The 22,085-nt window shown below is 32.3% G+C and overlaps 1 protein-coding gene across 1 annotated transcript; it reads left to right on the forward strand.

Annotated features, from left to right (window-relative positions):
• Positions 1 to 2,860: 2,860 nt before the first annotated feature.
• Positions 2,861 to 21,717, forward strand: LOC106672614 (general transcription factor 3C polypeptide 2-like). The gene is made up of 19 exons (XM_024228995.1): positions 2,861 to 3,010; positions 3,084 to 3,293; positions 6,918 to 7,022; positions 7,087 to 7,239; positions 7,300 to 7,421; positions 7,485 to 7,548; positions 13,258 to 13,390; positions 13,446 to 13,548; positions 13,666 to 13,850; positions 13,916 to 14,099; positions 14,169 to 14,363; positions 14,426 to 14,530; positions 14,589 to 14,719; positions 18,064 to 18,247; positions 18,308 to 18,398; positions 18,459 to 18,581; positions 18,642 to 18,791; positions 18,852 to 18,935; positions 21,490 to 21,717. Exons 2-19 carry the CDS (start codon positions 3,144 to 3,146, stop codon positions 21,619 to 21,621), a joined length of 2,394 nt encoding a protein of 797 aa, XP_024084763.1. The 5' UTR covers positions 2,861 to 3,010; positions 3,084 to 3,143; the 3' UTR covers positions 21,622 to 21,717.
• The last annotated feature ends 368 nt before the right edge of the window (positions 21,718 to 22,085 follow it).

Consider the following 22,085-nt stretch of genomic DNA (forward strand, 5'->3'; position numbering starts at 1 on the left):
AAAGGATGGAATTTACTTCCCCGGGAAGTAAGTTCTGCTTCCTTGCTGGCTGTTTCAGGACTTTCAGGTCCTTGTATCTTTGTTTTAAAAAACTACACAAAACATCTCCTTTTCTTTTGTCCCGTTTCATTTTACCTTTTTTCTCTTTCTACTTTTCTTTTGTGCTTTGTTTCATCATTTGATTATAAATAATTAATATTTTAAAGAACATATGATTGTTTTTTATTATATGTTTTATTGTTATTATTATTGCTATTAATTTATGCTGATGTATGTACACGTAAGTGGGCTTAAAGCGCTAGTTGTACGTAGTGGTGGTAAAAAAGTGGTATTTTTTTTGTTTGTTTTTTTTTTGTTCGGAGAAAGTCAATTGAGGCAAAGGTTAAGAACCGATTCATAGAATGCGCTCCGAACACCGTTCGTTCACGAACGATCTATTCCCACTGGAATGAATCAGTTCATTGAATTTTCAATGGAGGAAGAAAAACATTAAAATTATTTTTATTTATTTATTTTTACATGAGTAAACAGCGTAAATGCCAATAAACACTGAACCTATTATGAAGCAAACGATAAATTTACAAGAATATAAAATTTACAAATAAAAAACTTGTAGATAATTAACAATTTACAATTAATAGTAATATTAATGATTTAAGTATGATAATACAATAAAATTCTGATTAAAATAAACTGAATGAATAAAAAAGAGGGAATTTTTGATTGACGATTACTGTCAAGATTTAGTCTGAAGACGAGTGGTATTGAGTTGACATTTGAAGGCAGATTATTTAATTTTCTATGATATAGTTTGAGAACAATGTTGATCCAATTAAATTATGGTAAGTTTTATGCTATGGCCTCGTTTTTTTTGTTTTTTTTATAATGAAGTAGTGAGAAAAGTTGAGGTGAAAGGCCATTTTTATTTGTAAGAATCTTATAAGTTTTGATAAGAACTTTCTCTGATGTTGGAGAATTGTTAAATTTAAACATTTAAATCGGTCAAAACAGCTTTAATTTTTCAGAGGTTTTGATAAAGTTTTTGAATTTTTTCCACAAGTTTAAAGTCTTTTTGAAAGTATGGTCTCTAAACTACTACACGCAAACTCAAGTAGGTCAAACAGTAAAAAATTTTTTTTTGTATTTCAGAAGGTAATGGAAATATGCATTTAACTTAGTGCGCAAAAAAGCTTCGTTTTCTGTTAATGCCCAGGACATGGTATAAAGAATAAATAGGATAAATAGAATTGTACCAAGGACCGATCCTTGTTGACCTCTGCTAAGCACTGGACAGGAATTAGAATGTTTGACTTTAAAACTCCTGTCAGAGAAATTTCAAGAATTTTAGGAAATTACCATGGACCCCAAGACGTCCAGTTTGTAAATTAAAAGTGTAAGTGTGAGTTTTTACTTACTTTTGCTCTTAATGCGCTATTAAGGTAATAAATTGATTGTTAAATTTTAATCCAACACTAAAAGATTTTTTGGTGTTTTGGTGAATGTTTTTTCAAACCATCATAATTAAATAATTTTTATTAAAATTCATGAATTTCTGATCTTGTTTACTTTTATTTACATTAAATTAATACAATTAATGTAACAATAAAAATACATATTAAAAAAGTAATTAATAAAAAAGTAAAAACCAATGTTCTAAAAAAATTATTAACAAATGAAGAATAAAGAAAAAAATAATAATATTTATTTATTTAGGATCATAAAAACTAATATAAAACATGGGGGTTAGCTGAAGATTTGTTCAACAGAACTTTTATTAAAATACAAATTTACTATATTAGTGGGAAATCACACAAATGGCCCATAGGTACTATTTTTCTGCCAGAGTTCAACTTCTCCTAGGTGGTGGGAAGGAGTATTAAGCTGTAACGTTCTGGTATTTCTCAAGAGATTTTTTTTTTACAAACAACATACTTTAATAAAAAAAAAGAGTTATGATAGAGCAAGTACATCCATAAATTCAGTAGTTCAAAAGGATAGTTCTACCTACGAATCCAGATTTTGAACATGCTCATATTCATTATTACATGTAGAATACTTACATATTCTGATGATGAGCACTAACTACATGCTGGAAATTCTGCAGGACCAGGTTGTGCGTAGAACCATCCTTTTCAACTATTAAAAACATACTTTGGCATAAAATTTTAAGTTCTTTTAAAACTTTTTAAAATAAGCAGTGGCCTAGATTTTTTAATTGTGTTACTTTTATGCCTTGTGTTTCAAATATATAAAGCGGTTTAATAGGTTTAAAGAATAATTATTTTTCCCACAAGGCAAAGATGAATCGAAAAATATTTGTGTTAATATGTAGTAATGCATCACTGGTAAGTCTAGTTTTGGGTATGGTAAAAAAAAAACTTATGGACAAAATTAATTTTTTTGTAATTGAGGCATTTTGTGTACATTTTGCATATTTAGAAAGTTAAATAAAGTAAAACCACTATATATTGTATTTTTGTCAAATTTATGCAGGCCGTCAATTATGCAGGGTAAATTTTTACCAACTGGTTAACTTTTTTAAAATTTATTTCAAGATTTTTTCAAATATTAATAAATTATTATTTTTATGTAAGCTATATAATGTTTGTTTCATGTAATATTTTTTAAAAATATAATTGATGTTAAATTATTAAATTAACTTAATTAATTATTAATTTTAACCCCATCTTACCTGAGGGCTGGCCCAAAAAGGCAGAAATAACGCTTATTATTATTATCATTATTAATTATTTGGATCTGAATGGATTTTTGATCATTAAAAGATGATCATAGATGTTCATAGAAAACTGCCACTGTGGAGTTTATCGTTCACGAATCGTTCGTTCATGAACGACCGCTATAGTTCAGTAGTTAGTTGTGGTAGTTCTTTGTCGGGCTGTATACAACATACATTTTACTAATTGACAATTAACTTAGTTTTCTTCAAAAATGGAAACACGATTCATTTTGTGTAATGGAGCGATTTAATAATTGCCCTTGATCCTTCAGAGTGAGTCTAGTTTTTCTTTATTTTCCCTTCTTGTTTGGTTTACACTACATTCACTTTTTCACTTTATTTCCAGGAGATCAGGACCAAACATTCAAAGATACTTTTATACCATGACCGATTATTCTAGCAGAGCATGATGGCAGAAGATGTGGCGATTGTGTCGAAACGCAAGGCGCCAAAGGCCAAGGGTGTCTTCGGAACCGTAGACACCAAAAAGTTATGCGCTTTGAACCCCAACGAAAGAATTGATTTCACTAGTAAATTGAGCAATCCGGATGATGTCGTACGTTCATTGTGGCCTTTTTATAATATTTATTTTACCATTTTTCAGCTTCTGAATACAAAAGTTAAGATTCACTTCGAACCACTATCTTCACATAGCAAATAAATGTTTATTAACTATAAAAATAACATCTTGTAGTAAACAATTTCGCTATAGTATGGATTGACTATTTGTAGCTTTTTATTGTTAGTTAAATGGAACTATAATTGTTCACATTCTTAAAGGTCGAAGGGCAAGATTAATAATGCTGCTTTGAAGCAGAACCATAGACGCTAAAAAGTCATGTGCATTGTACCACCGGGACAGAATGTATTGATAGCTGGCCCATAGGGATCTGACTTGGGGTCATTGACATACAGACACTTACTTTTGGGCCAAAGCATGTAGGGAAAGGTTGCTTGATGCGTCTCATGTAATTGAAGGGTGCAACTCTGACTTTAAATAGAGAGCGCATAGGATTGCTACCTGATATAAAGATCTGCTTGATCACAGAGTATCCATTTTGATTTTTGGATGAAACATGATTATTTTATTGTATATAGTATTGATATTTTTGTTTCCCTGGTGTGTGTTGAGAGTGAATGTATTTATTGACGTGAATGTGTAGTGTAATAGGGCTGAAGGAGGAATATCGAGAACCCCATTGATTCCCAATTAGATAGTTATATAATAAATATAGAGTGTGATGGTGGAATATTACTACTTTAACTGAGAGAGAGTGTGGATTAGAGGCTTGATTGAGGCTGAAATGACCTAGCCCTGGATTCCCATCTCAGTGGGTGATTTATAAGAGGTCCGACACTGCCAACATCCGAGCTTGGTGATTCTTGAAGCCCGCCGGTGATTTATTGCAAATCACAAAAGCTGGATTGCCGGCGAACTGCAAGAAGTGATATCTCAGTTATGTACATATGTGTGCATGGGCAAATTTGAGCATATATAAATCAGAAATCAGTAATATTTATTTTAGAATTTTTCATTTGTCAAATGGTAAATATATGATTTATTTCTAACCATGATCTCATACAAATTACAAAAAAATAAAAAAATAATAACTACAATTACAATTAATTAAGGATTTTAATTGGGATAAAAAGTCAATGGCACGAATGGGATTCGAACCCACGATCTTCGGCTAGATATGCCACTGCTCTACGACTTGAGCTATCATGACCTCGATCCACTCGGACACTAACTTCCCATCCCAACCCCATCCTTCGTATTTTTGTAAAACGATATCGATATAAAAACATTTTATGCAATAGCCAAAACATAAAATTTTAAAGGCAATTTTATTTCATTTCATTAAAAAATCATTTAACTTACCAATTTTCAAATGGTTGCCATTTCAATGGCAAAAATGAGGGAAAACTCAAAAGGTGGGGTTGAGATGGGAAGTTGGTGTCAGAGTGGATCGAGGTCAAGTGGTACAGCAGTGGCGTATCTAGCCGAAGATCGTGGGTTCGAATCCCGCTTGTGCCATTGACTTTTTTATCTCAACTAAAAACCTTAATTAATTGTAATACATTAATTGGTCAAGCGGACCACAAAATTAGTGAATTTAATAACAACAATATTTTTTATTAAACTAATTAGTGCATTGACTGTTTTTTGTAGTTTTAGTGCTCATTAAAAACTTTAGTTTTGTCATTCTTAGCAGTGGAAGAGATCTTTATCCTATTGCTTTGATACCAACACGCAAATTAAACCCTTTGTTACTCTCAGATATGCATACATTTCTCTGTATAGTGTACATTTCTTGTCAGTTGATAATCAACAATTGAGTGAAATTTTCTCTTTGGGTCTGCTGGGCAATGAACTTGTAGTTTGTTCAAAATTTTCATTGGATTTATCATCAAGAAAATGCTACAGACTTATTTTACAACCTGATATTTGGCTGAAATATCACATAGATGCAAATAGTAAAAAGTAAAGTGATTTTTTTTAAAAAATATAAAAGCCCTTAAAGCCCAACTACTAGTTGAAATTGATGAGGGATCAGGACCACTTTGCAGCAGTTTTTTTCCCCAATGAAATAATTAGACTAAAAGGACCTGACATTTTCGTGAAATTTATCATCAAGAACTGTAGTGTTTTTTATTTTAGGATAAAAATATATAAAATTGGACTCTTGTGATTGAGCGGCTTAGCTGTCTTGATTATTCGCAGACTCGGTCATGGGTTTAGGTCCCAGAATTGTCCTTAGAATTGAGAAGCCAAATGAATTGAAGTTTTGTTATAGTATTTATTTTACCCATTATTCAGTTGCCAAACGCTAAAGATATAATTTACTTTTAACCACGATCTTATAAAAATTGCAAATTAACTGTTAATAACTATAAAATTGATAATAAACATTTTACTATAGTGAGCATTGACTATTTGTTGTTTTTTATTTCTTATTAAGAACTATATTTTTGAATTATTCTTAGAAGATATCTTTATCCTAATGTATTAGACTAACGGGCAAATTAAATAATTTTTTACCTTTAAATATGTCATTCATTCCCCTGTATAACATACACTTCTTATCAGTTGATAATTAACAATATTGTGAAATTTTCTCTTTGGGTCTGCTGGGCGGTGAAAGTGCATTTTATCATTTTTTATTGTTTTAATTTTCCTAACATTGCTGTTTTGTAAAAAAAAAATCAATTTATTGTTACTGACATTTTTTTCTTCAATAGGCTGTTTTATATATATTTTTTAAAAATATTCTTATTTGTTATGTTCCATAGACGGGAAAAACTGAAAAACAATTTTATAAAAATGTTTTTATTTAAATATAACAATTTTGTGGTGCTACCTTTACCTCTTCAGCTGATTTATACTTCAAAAGTATACAGTTTCATGGAGCACACACACTTTTTACGCAGATCCAGCACTGAAGATGGCGAGAAGCTGTAACGTGTCTGACAGACCAAATTGATCAGAAATGACCAAGTTTGATTTTTTTTATTACTCTTTTTTTTAATTTAGTTTTTGTCCAGTTTTTATGATGTTTATAGTCGTCAAATCTGAAAAGGAATTGTGGCACAGTTTGAAACATCAAAATAACTGAAAAAAATGTTTAAAAAAAACTTGTTCTGTATTCTATGAAAAAGAAAGAAATGAGTCTGAATAAATTAAGAATGAAGCTGAACAAGGTATTTCTTCAGATACATTCCTATATTGACCCTAATTTTGAAGGAGAGCAATGAATTTTAAATCCCAATAATTTTTTATGCAAATAAATGCTTTTCCTTACATAATGGATTAAAAGGAAAATATAGAGTTTAATTGCCAGGAAATCCTTTTATTCTTACAAAAATACATTGGGCGAGGCCACATATAATAAATGGCTTAAAGTCAACCTGGTGAGCCTATTTGGTTCAGTCAATTCAAGAATTCTCTACTCTTGGTTGATTAGAGTAGTTAGAATTTTTTATGAAAATACCATCTATTAATTTATTTCATTATAATTCTAATTAGTAGGTATTCGTAATAGTATTTATATAGAATTTAGAATGTTTGACATCATGGTTTAGAATATTTATTTTGTACTTATGGATAAATACTATATTGCTGTTGATACTAAAAATTCCTAAAAAAATTTGAAAATTTATTGACTTACAAATTTCACAGGTCCAGTGTGCTGTCTGTGGTGAACTTATGCCAGTATGTGATTATCAGAAATTTCATATGTCAAAACACAATTATCTGTGCTGGCTTAGTAACGAGGAACCGATGGTATTAGTCGAAATGTCAAATAAACTAACAATGTTCATACTAAATACTAACTTTTCAATTCTAGGATTTGGAGAATGAAGGTTCTGTTAGAAGGATTCTAAACAGGGTGAAAGTTCATATTCCAGATGCTGTTTTTAAATGTCCGCTCTGCATGGCGGCTAAAAAGAGCACAAAGGGCTACATGAGTCACATGCAGTTCTGCGGGAAAAGCAATGAGGTACGCTTGTCTTTACAACATTAGAAAAAAATTAAATTAAAATTTCAAACTGTTTTATAGGAAAAAAACGATATGATGGTTGATTGTGAAATATGCGGAAAGACGATGATGCCCGCCAGCCTGCACGCACACATTTACGTACATCATACCAAGCCTAAAAATAATCAGTCGTCAAAAAAAAAGTTTGTTACTATAAAACAAAAAAACAAGTAGTGTGTATAACAATAAGTGAATTTTTCTTTTAGGTCTGTAGCACCGGTATATGAAAGTGCTGTCGACCAATATGCAAATGATTCAGACTATAACAATGTGAGTATTGCTAAAAGAAACCTAGCTAATCCAGATGTAGTGCAATATAAATAAAACAATTCCTAGAAATTATGAATGATGGTTGGTGTGGAGTTCAAACCCTTTTAAAAAGGACCGAACTCCACACCCACCCCATCATTCATAATTTGTATTAATTTGCTAGTCAAAGCTGTAATGGATTATAACACAATAACATTACCTCCACTTACTTAAAATCTGCTAATAAACAAGTACTTTTGAATCTTTATTATAAATTGAGACTTTCATGCTCAAAAATTAATAAATCAATCTGGTTCAATTCGATATATATTGAGAAATTTCGAAAATATTAAGAACTGTTCAACTCTCTTACAACGTAAATGCCAAAAAACCATTTTAAATAATGAATTACATAAATTGTACAGTCAGAGATACAAAACGTTTTTATCAATTAAATTCACTAATTTTGTGGTCCGCTTCTCACTAATTAATACATTGCAATTAATTAAGGTTTTTAGTTGAGATGAAAAAAAGTTAATGGCACGAGCGGGATTCGAACCCACGATCTTCGGCTAGATACGCTGCTGCTGAGCTATCTTGACTTCGATCCACTCTGACATCAACTTCCTATCTCAACCCCACCTTATGAGTTTTCCCTCCTTTTTGCCATTTTTTTCATCTCAACTAAAAACCTTAATTAATTGTAATGTATTAATTGGTCAAGCGGACCACGAAATTAGTGAATTTAATGGATTAAATGAACTATACTTCACTAAAGCTCTCCGAGGCCATTTCATTGGTCGTTGAGAATCCAATCCGATTACACGACATTTGAAAAATGGCAAAAAGGAGGGAAAATTCATAAGGTGGGGTTGAGATAGGAAGTTGATGTCCGAGTGGATCGAGGTCACGATAGCTCAAGTGTTAGAGCAGCGGCGTATCTAGCCGAAGATCGTGGGTTCGAATCCCGCTCGTGCCATTGACTTTTTTTCATCTCAACTAAAAACCTTAATTAATTGTTTTTATCAATATATTGTACACATTAGCTTGCATCATTATTGTCTCCAGTAGAATGGGACGAATTCGATTATGATACGCGATCAAAAATTAAATTTATCATTGATAAAAAACAAAATATATTAGATAAAAAAACTGAAAACTTAAAATACGGTACGCTTAAAAATAAAAATACCCATAAAGACCCAAAAACTCCAGTTCAATTTTACCCAAGGTTTAATCTAACAAACATGGTACTAATTTTTTTTTTTTAATTTATTTGTTACCTATACAGAATTGTATACTATACAAATATGTACACGTGAATGATAAATCACACAGCACAGCACTAGCACTAATGCCAGCACTGCACCGGTAGAACACATGCTTTGAGGAGCCAGCCATTGCTGGCACTCAGTGTGTATGATTAAGGGTCAAGGAGGTCCTGAGGCCATCGTCGGTTGAGGCGACGTGGTGGGTTGTCAGGATGGGAATGAGTGGATAGGGCTCGAGCAGTATGGTTAGGATGGTTCGAAAGGTTGGCATGGAAGGTTTGGAGTCTGGACTTAGTTCGTTGGCAAAAGGAATGTTGAGGTCTTTGTGGATAGTGAGGTTAGTGACATAATAAGGTGCTTTGACAATTTGTCTAAGGACTTTCGATCGGAAGGACTGGATGCGCTGGATATTGGAAGGCTTGGCAGTGCCCCACAGTTCTACTCCATATGTCCAAATTGGTCTTAGTAAAGCCTTGTACAGCGTTAGTTTTGTCTTAATTGTCAAAGTCGATTTCGGTCTTAAAAGTCTTCGTAGTAGTCCAAGTCTTCTATTAAGTTTTTTTTTTTTTAAGTCTTGTGTGGGGATTCCATATCAGTCTGCTGTCGAGTTATAGTCCCAAGTTGACTTGAGTGAAAACTGGTATCTCTTTGTTGTTGATGTACAATGGAGGGCAAGACTGCTTTTTCAGCGTAAAAGTACACTGAGTGCATTTTTCTTCGTTCAGTCTTGTCCTCCATTTTTTACACCAGTCTTCGATAAGCTCAAGGTGTTCTTGGATGTTGGAGGTAGCTTGGACAGGATTCGAGTTACAGGATAAGATTGCGGTGTGGTCATAATAGTGTCAGGATTGTTGGTAGGTACTAAATAAAGAAGAAAACGATTTATTAAACAAAGGCTTAAAATTTGTCCCTAAAACAGAATTGGATACAAAAAAAACTACTATCCCTTGGTCCATCGGTAGATTGTTGTAACATAAATACAAATATAAAATATAAATGTACTGAAATAATTAAACAAAACTTGGTAAATCAACATAAAAAAATTAAATATCCCATGTACACTTAGGTCTATTGATAAAAAGTAAAAAAGTAACAACAACCTTATTTTAAAAGCCGATAAAGGAAATAGTATAGTTATCCTTGAACATCAAAATTATGTTTCTAAAGTTGAGGAATTCCTAAATAATAACGAGTGTAAAGAAATAAAAAAGATTCCACCTTAAAATTAAAAACTAGAGTTTAAACAACCATAAAAATTAGTGATTTTTTATTCTCAGATGACCACTATGCAGTTAAAAAACTAATACCAATGAACCCGCAACCCCAATGTTATACGGTACAGTCAAAATTCACAAGGAAAACAAACCTATAAGACCAGTAGTGTCCTTTTATAATTCCCCATGCCATAAACTTGCCAGTACAATTGACTGAATTGAATTAAAACCCACACCAATTTCAAACCTACGTTCGGTATTAACAATTCTTTAGAATTGATAAAATAATTAAATAACATCAATATACCCAAGAACTGTGTTTTAGTGTCATTTGACATTACTAATTTATTCACAAATATCCCCGTTGAAGGATGTACTAAACTCATAAAACAAAAATTGACCGAGAATTCTATTAACGAATTTGTAAAAAATGATATAATAGTCCTCTTAAATATATGCCTACTATCTAATTATTGTAAATTTAATAATAAATTTTACGAAATGAAAGGGTTACCAATGGGGTCTCCATTATCCCCACTTTGTGCCGAAATATTCATGGATAATTTCTAAAAAAAAACCTTTTCCAATTGAACAACAAATTAATTAAATCTGTTCATTTTTGGAAACGCTAGGTAGACGATATTTTATGCATATGGTCGGGAACATTAAAGGATCTCAAAGAATTCCTCCTACTAATTAATTCTCTACATCACAATATAAATTTTACATTAGAAATTAACAAAGATGGTTGTTTGAACTTTTTAGGCCTAAAATTGTCCCTAATAAACAACCTAATAGAAATAGACTTATATAGAAAACCCACAACTACATACACTACGATTCCAGCGGATTCTTCCCACCCATGGTCTCAAAAGGCCGCTGGTTTCATTTGGCTCATAAACAATTCTTTGTTTAAATTTTATTATTCTGTTATTTGATTTTAAAACTGATAATAAACATGGTGTATAATGATTTTTAAGGGTTGAATAATATTTCAGTTTTCTGAGAAGCTCAATTAATGAGGAAATTATTTTGTTTATGGTTGTGAAATAGTTCATAAAATATTTATAGTGAACCTGTAGATTGACTATTTACAACCATTTTCAGTCTGTCTAATCTTACTATTTTGGTCTGTTAGATATGTTTAGGCTTGTCGCCATCGTCACTGGTGGATTATTTTGTAATTTTTGTTAGAACTTATTGGTTTTTAATTGAATCTAGCTTTGTTCGAATAATTCAAGACTTTACTGCAGGTTGATAAATCTTTAGGGAAAAAATAAATAAAAATTATAAAAAAATCCATGTTGAATTGTAAGATTTTTCTTCAGGTTTGCAGGGTATCAAAAAAAAAAAAAAAAAAATCACAACCAATTATGACAGAAATTTGAAAAACCATCTGACAGACCAAAACGGCTAGGATAGGGAGACCAAAAATGATGGGATGTGAACAAACCATTAATGTTTATAATATACTGGCTTGTAAAATAAGTCTCTAGCCTTATCGACAATTCAATTTATCCCCGTTCTGTTTTGAAGCAGTGTTTATTTATCATAGTTTGCACAATCTGAAAAGGGATTAGTTGAGATGTTTTTATTCAGCATTATTGTTTGAGATATTGTATATTTACAAGGTAATGTAAACTGTAGGAAAAATTTTCATTTTCATCATTTTAATGGTTTATCATACAATGGTTTGGTACCAAAGGAAAACCTCTGTTCCTCAACTGTAAGTGAAATTTGTGATGTGTATGTTGATGACGCACTGCCTTTAAGTGGTTTACTTGGTTCAGAAGCAGAAATTTTAATTTGTAACATGTTATGGCCGTCCTTCATTGGCGACCAAATTCAAGTTTTTAGCCCACACTCAATGACACCAGACATCGCCAAGACAACATATATCTCGTTTCAACATATCTGAGAGCACCTGGGTCATTTATCAGAGCGATATAGCGATTCTTCACATGTTGACTGAGAATTTGTTGGACAGTATCTTTAACTGCAATTCGATTCTAAAACACAATGTAAACAACCCATTTTAAAAAAACATTGTTAACAGGGGATGAAAAATGAATTGTTACAGTCCTTGACAGTGTTGGGACTTAGGCTCTGCTCAAATATTGAAACAAGCTATTAAAAACTTAATTATGTCAATTTGTAGACATCTTTAAAATTGCTTTTCTCTGATGTCTTTAAAATGGGTCAAAACATTGTGCATCTGGTGGAACTGCTATGCTTTATTATGAGCTTCCTCCAAATCAATTACCGTTAATTCTAATGTGTACAGCATTAATTGAAGCAATAAAGTTAGCAATTGGCCAAAAATGACCATGATCAATTGCAAGAGGATTGTTTTCCTACAATAATGCTTGCTTCCATGCGTCTTCGCAGAATTGCCAGAGATTTTTGGGGCTGGGATGTGCTACACCACTCAGTGTTCGCCTGATTGCCCATTCAGATTTTTGTTTTCACCATCAAAAAATGCTACAGACTTTACAACTGCTACATTTTACAACCTGATATTTTACTGAAACATAACAGAAATACAAATAGTAAAAAGTAAAATAATTTTTTTTAAATATATAAAAAGCCCTGAAGTTAACTACCGGTTGAAATTGATGAGGCGGCAGGAACATTTTGCAGTAGTTTTTTTTTATCTCTCCAATATAGTAATTTGATTATAAGGACCTGTAATTTATCACCAAGAAACACTACAGGCTTATTTTATGATAAAAATAGATAAAATTGTATTGAGTAGACTTGACTGTCAACGTTTTGATTATTCACAGATTTCTTCAAGCGTTCCCAGTCCCAGAACAGTCCTTAAATTTTTCTAGTCACTCATCAATGACAAATTTGGCACAGAAAAGAAAAAGTAATGAAAGGTGGTCAATTGAGGATCAAAATAAAAACATTCCTAACAAATAAGTTTGCAGGTTTACAGTTATTCAAGTTCTTTGTATTTTTATAATTTTTTTTATTTTTAAATTAGCCAGAACAGATTATTGTATGTAATATATTTATGATTTGGGTGAAGGGGGTGTGAAAAAATGCCAGGGGCGATGGTGGGCATTGAACCCAAAATTATGGGGTCTACGAGCCGAGAGTATAATGTGCTGACCATTTCAGTACCATTGCCTCTAGTGTAGTCTTGGTGTTCTTATTAAAACCACAACAATGAGCTTATTTTTAATACCACTGTGGTTCATTGTATTATTTTTTAAATTTGTTTTGTTTCTTTTTTTTAGCCTATTGTATGTCCTCATTGTTTCTTGATGATGCCAAGTGAAGAAGAGATGCTCAATCATTGTCGAAATGACCATGGTGACAGCACACTTCCTCTGCTGCTTAGCACCAACTCCAACGCTCCATCTGAAACCGGTATGCTGTATAAAAGTGAATAAATTTAAGTACTCTGACCACGTTGATTTTTCAGGCTTATCGTACGTACCTTTTCTCAAAATTGAAGAGAATTTGCTTGCAAGGCCAAAAATCCCACTGAGATTCTTCGTTCCTGCCCTGAAGCTGACAAGAGAACAGTGAGTAATTAATAGCTTAAGTGTCTCTGCGCTGGTTCAAAATGAGTTCACAGACTCATAGACAAAAACCCGTCATCGACTCTTATATTCTAGTTGTAAAAATGTGTATAATTTTAGCCGCTCGTTAAATCTTTCAACCAAGAAGCTTTTCCCAGAGTATGACATAGAACTGGAAGAGTGGAATTGTAAGACGGAAGAAGAGTGTCGTGAGTATTTACAGACTGAAGAGTATTCCATGAGAGTTGCTTGCAATAGTAACGAGTGGTTTAACATGTACCTGTTCGAAACGAAACTTTTTAAAGGTGATTTAATACGGCAAAGCATCCACACTTGTGATCGAGTTTGTAATTTAGTTGTCGTATTGTAGACAATGTGTTATTACTTTATTGCGGTGGCCCTATACTCGACCTGGCTTGGGCACCGGGACTTCACAGACAGTTCCTAGCCGTTTCCACCCATCTAGCAATGGAGGATAATCTTGCAGTTAAATCTGTTTATAAAGGTTCTGGCAATATTCAAATTTGGTCCGTAGGAAAAACCAATAATTCATTGTAATGTTTCTTTTTTTTTTTAATTAAGTAATTTATCAAAAAACAAAAATTACATGATTTTTCTTTTAGATCTTACTCCCTCTGTGGCGCTAGGCTGGAGTATATCGTTTGCCATGATGAGGGTGTCTGCTGGGGGTTAGAATGGTGTCCATCGGGATGTCAAGATGACCTCAGAATGGGTCTACTAGCATTGGCAACATCTAATGGTTCTGTGCCTATTTATTCGATTCCTCTGCCTTGTAAATTGGAAGAACAAGACAGCAGGTAGTCTATTAAAATTATCAACTTACACAATATTTTTTAAATAATATATTTATCTTATTTAGCATTTTGCCTATATGCAAGCCAAAGCCGATCGTAAGACTAGTATTCAGTTCTCAAGAGCAAGTCCAATGTACCAAAATCGCATGGTCGCCAGTGAAACCACATCGGTGCAGTGAGTAATGATTTTTTTAAAAGTGCAAAAATTAATTTATTTTTTATTTTTAGAATTGTCGGAGCTGGTTATGTGAACGGTTTGCTTGCTTTCTGGGACATCTCGAGTACTTCATTTTTACTCAGGAAAGGCAGAACGCTCCTCCCTTTCAAAACCTTCCAAGCACATCATGCAATCATCTCAGGTATGTTTAAAAAAATCCCTGCAGCGAACCTGAAATTTCCATGGTTGTGATGTAGCATCCCTCCCTCAGGTGCACCTCGGTGATCCCTTTAAACAAGGCCCTACTGCGTTTCAAAGTATTAATAATGATTGCTTTCATAATAGTAATAAAATGAAGCCATACTTTGAAATGGAGTGGAAAATTGAATATTTATATCATTAATTTAATAATCATTCCAAGGTTACAAAAATAGGTCGATGGTAGCAAAAATATGAAAAAATCAACTAGTTTGTTACGGCTCTAATTTGCAAAGACACTGCTGAAATAAGCAAAATATTTTGTTACAGTTTGAGATCTATTTAGGGTTTTAAATGTTTGTTCAATTAAAATTTTTTCTAACTGTTAATAAATTTATAAAAAATATTATGGGAAGGTAGTACATAAATGTGTGGTGATTAGTGACCGTTAATCGATGATTATTCAGGTGTTGTTTCCCTCAGCCAAGGAGCTTTTATTTGATCAACATTTTCTTGGACATTCATAGACTGCAATTTCCATAAATACACAAAAATAAACAACTTCGAATCTGAATATTTACACGAAATAAAGCTTTATTAGGTCTTAGTGTCTCATAAAACCATTTATGCATTTTAATAAATAAATAAAATTTATATGTGTGGTGATTAGTGACCGTTAATCGAAAAAGGTGGGGTTGAGATGGGAAGTTAGTTGCCGAGTGGATCGAAGTCACAATAGCTCAAGTGGTAGAGCAGCGGCGTATCTAGCCAAAGATCGTGGGTTTGAATCCCGCTCGTGACACTGACTTTTTTATCTCAACTAAAAACCTTATTTAATTGAAATATATTAATTGGTCAGGCGGACCACTAAAACTAGTGAATTCTTTACTTTAAAATATAAATTTTATTTATTCACAAATCGTGAGATGCGGTCTGGTGTAATGTAGGTTTCAGAAAAACATTTTCTTTATCGTGCCAACGTTTCGATCTTTTATTGAGATCATCTTCAGGGCCTGGGATTTACAAACAATGTTTACATTTAACAAATACATTTAGGATGTGGATAAGTGAATTTATACAATGCAAAATATATTTTATATTCAAACAAAGTATTTCTACTCACTCAAAGTGTTTGTTTTCTGTGTAATTGTGCCATTCTTGCTTGTTGTGTTGAGAGTGCCAGTGCCACGGTCTATCACATAAACTAAATACATTTCTCTCATACGATAACTTTAAAATAACTTTCAAAAACTATAAAACAAGCAAACACTAAATTCCAAAATTGAAGATCCCAGACCAATAACAAATAAATCTGACGTAATCTACAAGATCAACTGTTTAAACTGTCCGGCAACTTACATTGGTCTTACATCCCAATATCTGGATAAGAGAGTAAAGCAACATATCTATGATTGCAAAAAATCCAAGCAAAATCGTACAGCACTCGCTACCCACCATTTTGAACACAAACACAATTTCGACTTCAACAATTCAAAAATATTACACACAGAACAAAACAGACATAAACGTAATTTCTTAGAAATGGCTTATATCAACAGAGATAAACACAGCATTAATTACAGAACAGATACATGTAAACTCAGTCGCAGCTACACCAATATCATTAATCAAATTCAATACAGATAACATACATATATCATCACATTACATTCCACACAGCAAATATTTTTCACATAGTCTAATTTCCCAACAATTTAGTTTTCCTTTTCCTATTTATCCCTTTCTATGTAATCCTGAAAGAATAATCTGGCCGAACATATTTTTTCCCTTCGTCGGCTCTTTTCACCTCAAAGAAGCCGACGCCTTATACAAAAATGTCTTTTCTATACCGACTTCCTTCCCCACCCCTTCAAAATCCAACGTATATAAACATAAAACAGCAAAATCTCACTGGCCCTCTCAATATGACACGCAAGAATGGCACAATTACACAGAAGACAAACACTTTGAGTGAGTAGAAATACTGTGATTGAACATAAAATATATTTTTTTTTGTATTGCACAAGTTCACGTTTTCCTACATGTATTTGTTAAATTTAAGCAATGTTTGTAAATCCCAAGACCTGAAGATGATCTCAATAACGTTGGCACAATAAAGAAAATGTTTTTCTGAAACCTACATCACACCAGACCGCATCTCATGATTTCTGAATAATTATTGTAATAGTTCAATGAGTTAGTTTTGAATATGTTCATGTCCAATCTCATATACTATCTTTCCAAATGTTATAAAATATTTCTTACAATTTATTCTAAAATTTTTGCGCTGTAAATACATAAAATCATGCATTATCTATGTTTGTTTAGTGTCGTAGAAAGTTTTTAGCGGTAAAAATAATGTGCATTTTTTCGTGTGAGGAGAATTCTGTTGTTTAGTTTTTCTGCACATGCTTGCATTAATGGTTTGCTATGGGGCTCTACATGAATAATATGAAGAATTTTTCTTTTAATATAATAATGATGTGAATCTGAATCAAATAGATTTTCTTTTTTTATTTGTCTTTCCCAAAAAACCAAAAAAAAAACTCGAACAAAAATCAAAATTTTTTAAAATTCTTCCATATGTTTCTACGTTATATTTTGCATTGTATAAATTCACTTTTCCACATCCAAAATGTAATTGTTATATGTAAACAGTGTTTGTAAATCCCAGGCCCTGAAGATGATCTCAATAAAGATCGAAACGTTGGCACGATAAAGAAAATGTTTTCCTAAAACCTACATCACACCAGACCGCATCTCACGATTTCTGAATAATCATCGACTAACGGTCACTAATCACCACACAAATCATTCAAAGGTTACAAAAATAGGCCAATGGTAGCAAAAATATGAAAAAAAATCAACTAATTAGTTGCGGCTCTATTTTGTAAAGACACTCCTGAAATAATATTTTGTTACAGTTTGAAATCTATTTAGGTTTTTTAAATGTTTGTTGAATTAAAATGTTGCTAAAAAATGAACTTTTTTACATTTTTGGGTATCACGTTTGTATACGCAGAAGGTCAGGTTAGGCAAACCTGCAATATCTGTTCTTTACCCCTATGCCTACCAATATATTATGAAAAAATCAACTAATTGTATATTTCTAATTTCTAACTGTTAAAAAATTTACAAAAAATATTATGGGAAGGTAGTGGATAAAGGAATAAAATGTATATTTACTCAAAATTTATTATTTACATATCAACTTTATTTCTGATAATTCACATCCTTAGCTAATCTTAAATAATTAGTAATCCGTTTTTCCAGTGTTTTGTCCGAATTACCCCCTTATCCCAGCGAAATAATGAAAAACTCGCATAATAATAGTATTATTTTTTTTAGGGCTATGCTTTAGTCCGACTAATGATCACTATGTAGTTAGTAGTGGACATGATAAATGGTTTAAATTTTGGGATTTGCACGACACAACTTCGCCACAAAATGCTACTCGAAGGTATTTTGCGACCGACATCGCTTGGTTACACCATTGGATGACATGTGCTGCTTCAATTGACAGTGTATACTCGTAAGTTAAAATGTATTGATATAATAATAAATAAAAACTTAAACTATGTATTTTTTTTAGAGCTGGAGATACTACATTGTCGTTAACCTCTCTAAGGAGTTTTATTTATGAGCCGTGCTCCTTTGTTTCAAATGTAGATTCTTCGGCTTTGGTAAAGCAAAAAATGAAGTATATTTTTAAAGTATGTTTATTATTATTATTGAAATTGTAGAGTGTAGCTTGCAACGACTGGTTGAACAGTATACTCATGGCTTATGACAATGGTCAAGTCAATTTGATATTTGGGCAAAAACAGTTAATGAACCATGTCGAAGATCGTAAAAAGTACATCAAGGTTAGTCTTTTTCTTTAATTTTTAAATTTCTAAAATTTACGTTAACTATTTACATCTTAGGTTTTAATTGAACCACATTTATTTGATTTTGAAACCGAGGATTATGTGCCGAAGCCTAAAAAAGGAGAGGTACAATCTTACCGTTCTAACATAAAAGACTGCAACTCTTATGATGAAGTGGCTCAAAAATATGGAATCGATTTTAAAATGGTAAATATACGCAAAATAATATTTGAATACGGATTTTTAATGTTATCTTTCAAATTATAGGATTTGGAAGTTGATTTCAAAAACAAACTAAAAGGAAATGCTTCTAATATGTACGGCGTTTATCCTGTTCACACTGCGAACAAAGTAAGTCATATTATCTGGGTCTTAGGGCTGTGACACATGTTGTGGTTTTGACCGAAGCGTTTAACGAGGCGGATTTTTTGTAGCTGACAGACACTGCAGTTTCACTAGCAGTAGTGTGTCGGTTACTTCAAAGGAGCAGACCATTCTCGTTCGTTTCATTTTCCTGTGTTGTCAATTATTCTAGCGCGCTATATTTTATTATTGTTTATTGAAGAGTTGAAAAACAAGTGCTTCTTCTCTCCCTGTTATATTACCAGTGGATAAAATATATGAAAAATGGTTGAATACGATTTCACCCGATTGTAGAAAAAGAAAAAAGAGCACTTCAGTAATTTGTCCTTGTAATTGTGGAAAAATATAATATAAAATATCGGGAGAAAATTTCAAAAGGTATAAGGATAGGATCGGATTGACTCTCAATATAATGGCAAGGCTGATGGTGATTCATTGGACATAGGCTCAACATGGAATATCTGCAAAAAATTGGAGTGACTTGTTTCACTGCCCTGTGATTCTGCCCTCTAAGGACCTTTTTCAAATATTGTAAACAAGAAGTCAAATAGAATGGCAAATTGAATATTCTGTCTCAGATAAGGGAATGGCCTATAAAACATTATTTCCACTTGTGAAAATAAAACTGTGGTTGGCAACATGGCAAAAAAAAAGGCATAACCACCATTGGTTAAGAACAAACCATGGCATCTACGCAGTGTATCTTCACAAGATTGGCCTAATTGTGACACATGGAGAGTAAAGGAGGACCTAACACACATAATGTTTCACCGCCAAAAATAAATTTTACCATGATCTGGAGAAAGAAGGAGTAGAACACCCAATTACGGAAAGTTGAGCTCAATTCAAGAATCCCAGTGTGTATAACTTGATAATAAAATTTTTAAATGATGTGTCTGTGAAAATATAATTTGAACTGTTTAAAAAATATTCTTTGTAACATGGTTGTGTAATTGTTTGATGCAAAAAAAAATTTATAAATAAGATATAATATGATGTAAAAATAAATAAATTCTATATTCCATGTAATGCGATAGTGGTTCATGCAGAAAATAAATAAATTAAAAAAAAAAAAAATGCAAGATAAAACAAAATCGAAAACAGATGGGTTTATGCCTGGTCGGACACAAAACAGATATGTGGGATGGTTCATGCAATACTACACAACCTTTTCCCAGAAATACACTTTTAAATCCAACTCTGGGGGTCATCTTGTCAACCCACCGACTCGGTTTCAAAACCGCCAAGCGATGTGCACCGCACCATCTCGCCCTCTCTCAAGAAAGAAACGACCCACCAAATCGGTTTTCCTCTCAGTAAACGCTTAAGTCAAAACCGCTATGTGTGTCATAGGCCTTAAAATAAGTCTGTAGCGTTTTTTTGGTGGTAGTTGCAAACAAATTTAATGAACTGGTTTGTCCCATGAACGGACAGCAATACTTCAGGAGGTTATCTTACATGCCAAATTGTCCATAGTCTGATTCTCAATTATGTATATTCAGCGTATTTCACTTTTCAGGTTACTTCAACCTTAAACAACTTTTTCCCACAAAGCCCCTGTACCTCAAATTATTAATACTATTGTAAATTTTATTACATCTATGGAAGGAGCATTCAAAATCTTGTAAGATTAATTTTTTAAATTTTATTATTATTTTTATTGCAACCTTAAGTAAATAAAGTTCAAAAACAGTTAAAACGTACACTTTTACAATTTTCCAAACTACTTGTCTAAAGTTTAAGTAAGATGAAAGTAATACAAAAAACAAAAAAGACTATTTGTACATAAGAAAAAACGACAATCTAGGATTTTTGATGAACTGCATATTGGGAACTCGTAAAAATGCAGTCTATTCTTTCTCTGTCACAACTAAGGATGAGCTCATAGAAAAGATTCAGTAATTCTGTGCTTTTATGAGAGTAGAGAAGCAAGATGAACTCTCAAGAGCAGTAAAATTGGTCAGGAAACTATGTAACACTTAATTTTTAGCAGGTAGACATTTAATTTTTAAAAGCTTTCAGTACTTTCTGATGTTTAAATTTGCACCAATCTTTGAAAAAAAGTCAAAATCTTAATAATTTTTTGAACCATTTGCAGCAAAATCAAAATTTTAGCAAATAAACGTTAATTTTATATTGGTGATTACTGATCTTTGAGAAAATAAGTACATTTATTTTAAGCTCATTAATAGGGGCAACTTTTCTGTAAGTACCATATCTGCCAGTAATTACATAACTAGGAAAATCTTACTTAAAGTTTAGACAAGAACTTTTGAAAAAAACTGAAAAATGAAATATTTCTAATATAATTGAGAGTCAGACTTTTTAGTGTCATTTGACATTTTGGATCATCTCCCAAAGCCACGGGTCACCCTGTAATGAACATATTGTTCCACTACCTGTTGTAATTGTAATAATGACTAAATGCTTCAATACACTACAGGTATAAAATTGAATTTCTGGTGAACGCTACACATTTATTTTAAACCGAATATTAATCTTGGTTTGCCTTCATAACCATTTAATAATTTTGAATCGACAGGTTTGCTGGAATACCAACCCAGACGCATTTTTAAATTTGGCCGTCGGATATCAAAGCGGATTCGTCATTGTCCCGAAGTTGAAGCTATTACCTGTTGATGAAAAAAGTATGGAGAAGCTACTGCATAGTTAATACAAAAGACAAAGAGGTGCATTTTAAATGTTAGATCTACAATTTTTAATTTGTATAATGTGATAAAAAGTTTTTAACAATTTTATACAATATCTTTATAATTTATATTTAAAAAAAATATTAATTTTTTTTACAAATTTTCAATTGAGCAATTTTCAAAAATGTTTAAATTAGATTTCAAAAATGATATATACTGAATAAATTGTTTTGGCAGTACTATTCCAAGTCCATACCTTCCCAATTCCTTCGTCATTCAATTTATGTTGCAAATTTCAGAAACTGAAATAATAACATGTATGAATAAATTAAAAAGAAATTCAGCACCCGGAATAGATGGGATTACAGTTTCACTTATAACAAATACAGCATGGTGCTGGCCTGAAGAGAGAGGGAGGGAGCGAAGAAATAAGGAGAGAGGGAAAGACAACGGGAGAGAGTGACCGGTACCGGCGTGAAGACATAAT

The sequence above is a fragment of the Cimex lectularius genome, unplaced genomic scaffold (genome assembly GCF_000648675.2).
Source record: "Cimex lectularius strain Harlan isolate CLEC.00 unplaced genomic scaffold, Clec_2.1 scaffold291, whole genome shotgun sequence".
Taxonomy (NCBI): Eukaryota; Metazoa; Arthropoda; class Insecta; order Hemiptera; family Cimicidae; genus Cimex; species Cimex lectularius.